The sequence below is a fragment of the Xiphophorus maculatus genome, chromosome 3 (genome assembly GCF_002775205.1).
Source record: "Xiphophorus maculatus strain JP 163 A chromosome 3, X_maculatus-5.0-male, whole genome shotgun sequence".
NCBI classification, from domain to species: Eukaryota; Metazoa; Chordata; class Actinopteri; order Cyprinodontiformes; family Poeciliidae; genus Xiphophorus; species Xiphophorus maculatus.
In genome coordinates, this window is record NC_036445.1 from 11,951,939 (window position 1) to 11,958,299 (window position 6,361).

The 6,361-nt window shown below is 36.6% G+C and overlaps 1 protein-coding gene across 1 annotated transcript; it reads left to right on the forward strand.

Annotated features, from left to right (window-relative positions):
• Positions 1-6,361, forward strand: LOC111608158 (interleukin-21 receptor-like). The gene is made up of 9 exons (XM_023331350.1): positions 1-34; positions 200-294; positions 1,224-1,317; positions 1,882-2,039; positions 2,191-2,345; positions 2,440-2,611; positions 2,913-3,009; positions 3,096-3,180; positions 4,886-6,361. The coding sequence occupies exons 2-9, from the start codon at positions 225-227 to the stop codon at positions 5,411-5,413; spliced, it is 1,359 nt and encodes a 452-aa protein (XP_023187118.1). The 5' UTR covers positions 1-34; positions 200-224; the 3' UTR covers positions 5,414-6,361.

A 6,361-nucleotide genomic window follows, 5' to 3' on the forward strand; every position in this document is an offset into this window, starting at 1 on the left:
CACACTGAGACATCAGCAGCACCGCAGCTCTGAGGTAATAAGACTTTCCTCTATGCCAACAACTGCTCATTCATTCTATAACAAATCGGTCTCATTTTATGTCTCCATAGTTAAATGTGTCTGTAATTTTAAATTTTGATAGTCTACGGAATAAATCCTTTAATGTTTTTGTATTTGAATGTCTTGTTGATGCTGACAGAGTGATGCTTATGATCCAATAAGCCATGATGAGAGGGCGGCTCCTGTTTGTGCTCTGGTGCTTCAGCATCCTGGCAGCGGCCCGCAGCATCACAGGTACCGTTCAGATCCATGGACACAAAATGCAGCTATCAGTGGAGTTCATACATCATATCACTGCTCCTCTCAAGATGAATTAAAGAGATGACTACAGATAACCTTTACGTACCACATTCCAGTCATCAACCACAGAACTAGTGTTCAGCGGAAATTTTAATGTGTTGAAATGTCAAAAACTTATATTATCTGTGTTTTATATCACGTGTGTGTGTTATCGTTTTGTTTCTTTCACATGTGAGACTCATCTGGTTTTGATATGAATGAACAATTCACTGAAATACAGTTACATGGTAATTTACACTTTTCTGAACAGAAATCACCTAAAGCTATGACTGCTTAGTTCATAATTAGTCTATTTATAGTTTCCAGCTTTAAAAAACATTTTTAAGACTCATTAAATGAGGTGTTTTCCATAGATTCAACCAAAGCAAAGGAAACATGTTTTTGTTGCTTTGGTTGTTTTTGTGGAAGGTTCCCAGTATGGAAATATTCTTGTTGAGCTTTCTGTTATTTTCTGATGAAACTGGACTAAACATTAGTCAGGATAAAAAACAGATAAATTAAAAGAACATTACATCGACAGACCTTCAGATCAAGAAACTTTTAAGAGAAAACTGGAAGGTTTCGCTGCTTGTGTTAAGAAACACAAGACATTTGTAAAGATCTGTAACTGTTTATATTTAATCGCTATGAGAGATTAAGTGTCAGATTAGGTAAATTACAACATAGTCTCACATAAACATCCATAATACCACCAGATTAAAAATATATATCTGTATGAAAAATAACTGGATATAAATGCAAACAAAATCAGCAGCAGCAGTTCTCAGGCAGTTCTTTGGTTTAATTCAGTTGTTCCTTTTACTTCAAATTGAATTTTTTTTTTTTGTATATAAATGTTTTTCTTCTCAATTCTGCTTGTTCAGTTTCATGTGTGAGTGACTACATCCAAAACATAACCTGTGTGGTGAACAACATCAATCCTGACAACTACAGCCTGAAGTTCACTTCTAGAGAAAGGTATGTGTGTGTGTGTGTGTGTGTGTGTGTGTGTGTGTGTGTGTGTGTGTGTGTGTGTGTGTGTGTGTGTGTGCGTGTGTGTGTGTGTGTGTGTGTGTGTGTGTGTAAGTAAAGTATACTTATAAAGTGCTTTTCACAGACATAAAATCATAAAGCGATGTGCAATGGAGTGTGTGAATAAAACACAAGATTTTTCATTGTTATGTTGCTAAACATAAATAAATTGCACTGCTGCCATCAGTGATAAGTAAAAAAAAGAATATGAAAGTGTAAAAAATAAAATACATTAGCATGTAGCTGTGAGAATGTAAAGTGCATTTGACCCATTGTCTCTAGCAGTCGTTATGCAGTGAACTGAATGGTTGTTGTTTTATAACATCTAATGTGAACAAATATGTCGTATTATATAGACGAGCTACGAAAATGAATAACAATTTTAGGACAAATAATGTATTCTGAACTGAACTATCTGCACATAAAAGCACTGGGCTGTTCCTAAATGTGTGTATTTTCAATAAATCTATTGGAAAGTTTGATGATTTTTTTGCTGTTTTTGTTTTTTAGCAGAAACACGTGTCCGCTCGTGGCGACCGATCAGGGTTACTTCTGTAACTGTCAAGTTTCAGATTCACATATGGCATCCTATCACAAATATGAAATAAATCTTTGTAAGGCATCTTTCTGCGAAGTTCTCCAAAGCAACTTCACACCAAAATTAAGCAGTAAGTGTGAAATAATTGCTCTATAATCCACATTTCTCTTGATTTGGTTTGTTTGCTATTGTTATTGTCATGTAAAACATGTTTTAAGATACGTCTTTAAAGAATGTAAAAGTAAATTTGAAAATCTGATTGAGACCATTTTTCTGAACAGTTAAGCTGACCCCGCCTCCTGTAGTGGATCTCCAAAAATTAACAGATTATATCAACATAACCTGTAAGAGTAACAGGTATAAAACACACATGTACTTTTCAAAGAAACTCGTATATGAAGCTTTGCTTCAAGAATCCCACAGCAGCTGGAACATAGTAAGACCCATTAATATGAACAATCATAATATAATCCAAAATCACTTCTGACCTCCAGGTGCTAACTGCTAACACTGTTTGTGTTTTTCCTCAGACGTTTCGCCTCACATTTGGAAATGTTCATGCAGTCCATAGTAAATCATTGCTCAAACAAAACACAGAGTACTGCGTGAAAGCCAGATTTAAGTTTAGAGACGAACAGAAATTGCGCTCTACTTGGAGTGAGTGGGGTGAACCAATATGTTGGACAAATGAACAAATGAGAGGTAAACTGACAATTTTTACATTTTTAACTTTTGCACACAATCAAAAAGATGACAAACAGTAACTCACTGAATTCTAAGGTTTTAAAAGTTATTAGTCAAAGATTTTTTTCTTGTTTTGCAATTTAGATAAAGATTTATTCGACATAGAAACACACATCAGACTGTATTATCAGCCGGAGAATGAGTGTCAGACATTTCCCCCACAGCTTACGCAGAACTGTGCAGATAATTCACACATCAGTCACCTTGTGCACTTTCAGCCTGACTCACTAACTCTGTCTTATTTCACAAATCTTCTCAGAACAAGAACACATAGTTCCTATTTTACTCAAATCTCTGGGCCCCATCTGTTTAATTATTGGAATCCTCCTGTTTGTTTTCTACAATCCTGCTACAAGGTAACTCAGCTGTTCCTCCAAACAATTACATGTCAGAATATTTAATTACCTCAGAATATGTATCTGAATGTATTTTGACCTGACAGAATGAAGATAAAAACTCTGGGCCACACACCAACACCAGCCCCTTTCTTTAAGCCTCTGTTTCAGCAACATGACGGAAATCTACAGGTGAGATCTTCAGATGACTTTTTTACTGTGAAATGTCTCATTCTGCCTCTCTTAACTTCAGAGAATTTACACACAACAGTTTTATTTGTTTGCATGGTAGGAAATGTTTCTGGTAAGAAATGACAGGAATCCCACAATTTATATTATATAGAAAAGAAAATTCATTTGGAAAAAATATATGTTCTAGATAATTCAGACCTTCCTCCATAATTATTGGAAATATTTAAATATAGTTTATTTTGGTGTACATCAAGGCTCTGTTTTGGTGCCTCTACTGTTTGTAATATGTTTACCCTTACATACCCGAGTCCTTCAATAGCGAGTGAAAAGTGACCCATATTAAAATCGATGTATTTTTGTTATCTATATCAGTGGTTCTCAAACTCTTTTCAGTGATGTACCCCCTTAAAAATATATTTTTAGTCAAGTACCCCCTGACACGGGCAAAACATTTTTGGAATAAAATAGAGGTACAGTGCTGTAAATACCCTGTAAATACTGAATATAAAATTCAGTGCCTGAACACACATTTATATTTTATTGAACTTTTTACAAAATAATTTTTCCCAAGACTTATTATGAGGAGCCTACTGATTTTTTAAAGATATTTTGAAAAGCTTCACGTACCCCCTGCAGTACCTCCACGTACCCCCAGGGGTACGCGTACCCCCATTTGAGAACCACTGATCTATATTATGTATATAATTGTGTCTACCATTATAGCTAATAATTTAAGTTTCAATAATTTGATGTTTTCAGACTTTTAAAACAGTTTTTTAAAATATCAATATCACTATCCAGTTAGTACATTTCTGTGTGTAAGAGTATGTTTGCGAAGCAGTACCTCTACAACAGTATACCTGGTCGCTATGGCGCCTTAGCTGAGGAGACATAAAAGGAAAATAATGTTTGAATTATAAGCAAGTGCAATTATCTAAAAGGATCAATACAATATGCAAGAGTTAGTAGACCCAAAGAAATGGCAGCTAGCTAATTGACTACACTATAAAAGAGACCAATTTAAGGACCAAGACATAATCTGTCACACAGTACACAAAATTATGAGGCAAAAAAATTGAGATAATAAATGTATCAGATGTTGCATTTCCAATACAAATGTGTGAAAAACTTTTATCAACATTACACTAATGTCGAAAAAACTACTTCGCAGTCCCAGTGTAAATAAGAAATGCAAAGAAACCTGCACGTAAATAAGTTTGTTCACATGACAAGTTCTGAAAAAACATGCTGCGCCATCATCCTCCAACTACTTCCTGTCATCTTCTTCTTCATGGTTTGCGCCAGTGGCAACATCTGGTTATTGATCATGTGATGCAAAAAAGGGTTTCCATTGAATTTTTGTGAAATCAACCAATCAAAACATCATAGCACCAAACCTTTTGATCAAAATTGGTTCGTTTCCATTCAGCAAATTTATTTTCGAAATGTCAAATTGCGCAATTATATAGTGAATGAAAACACAGCTACTGACTTTTGGCTTATTTCAGAGAACAATTTAAGATTATTGTATCAACTTAGAGTGCTCTTCATGAACATGTACCAGGTTATATCAGAGGGCAAAATAGTTTATCATCAGGAATAAACCTTTGAGAAAAAAGTTGAAGGAGCAAACAGAAAAACCATTTAAAGAGACCCAGCTCCTAAAGACACACCACCTCATCACACTCTTCTGTTGAACTTGTAGGAGTGGCTCTCTCCTCAAGGCAAGTATGTTCTGAAGTACAAAACCGAGGAGGACCTGATCACCGATGCCGTGACTGTTGTGCCAAAGTCCAGCCCAGAGGATTTAGAGGAGAACCAAGTCTTCCTCGTCGCTCCAGGAACGCAGCTGGTCTTCCCTCTGAGTCACACCTCCTACGTTGGCTTTCCAGGGATGGAGAAAGCCTCCGCTCCTCCCTGTCCAGGAGACACGCCGTACACTCAGCTCCCCTGCTCTGTTTGGGGTCCCTGCATCCAAAACGTAGAGGTTGTCTGCTCCGATCCAAAAGGTTTCCTAGAGATAAGCCGTTCTGATTCTGGTTGCAGCTGCGAGGATCTGACCCAAAGCCCGGAGTGCAGCTTGCCATGCAGTCCTGTGGATGAGATCCCGATGGCCAACCACTGTAACGACTACTGCATCCTCAACAAGACCGCTCAGGGAGTCGTTCCTGTGTTGCTGTCCAAGGAACGTCCTGCAGATGTTCCCGACCATTCTCTGAAGTCAGAAGGATGAAAACTTCTTGTTTGTTCATTTTTGAGGAAAATGGCTTTCATTTCCCCAATGAAAGCCATTGAGGCTTTTATGGAGGACTCAAGGGCTCAATGCAAGTCGTTGCATTGATTCTCAATGCAAGTCAACAAACCTGCCATGTTTCCCATCCCTGGTGAAACTTATCAGTATGCACTTGTAAAAAAGTAGCTGAATCACCTTTAGCTGGTGGAAGCAAAAAGATTGTAATAGACCTGCAGGGTATATGTGACCTGTCTGAGAATGTGAAGGTTACACTTGTTCTTGGCAACAGACTGCTTTTTTTCTGCTTTTTTACTTCAGCTAAAGGAAAAGAACGAATCATTTATCAGAGTTTATAGGTAACAATAGCTTTCTGATGCATTATTTTCAATATATTTTTGCCAGTGTTGAAATATTTTAGTGTGGACTCATAGGAAACTTTATTTTTATTTGTACCATCCAATGCAAATGTTGAGTTTACTCTGACTCCATTTAATCTAGTCAGAACAGACTGAAAGTGTTCTTGGCTTCAGATGAAGGAATTTGAATTTCTGCTTTATGTTTGATGTAAAAAGGGTAAGAAATGGTAATGTACTGCTAAACCTTTAAATTTAGGCAGAAAACGGTTTCTCCCTCATTTTTATGCCATGTATTCTTTTTGCACAGCGTCCAAAATGACGGATCTAGAAGTTGAATTATGTCTCACTTAATTTCACTAAGGGACTTTGAACTTTTAAAGCATCACTGATGTCTTCATCTTTGCCATATTTTCTATTGCTTTCATCAGGCACTTTCACATTAATGTCCTGAATATATCTGCAGCTGAATGTTGATTAACAATAGACATTTAAGAGATTCTCACTTTGTTTACAGCAGAAAAAGGAGAATGATGTGCTACCAAATATATAAGATGGAGTAGCAATAACCACATTTATCTCCATTATGCACACT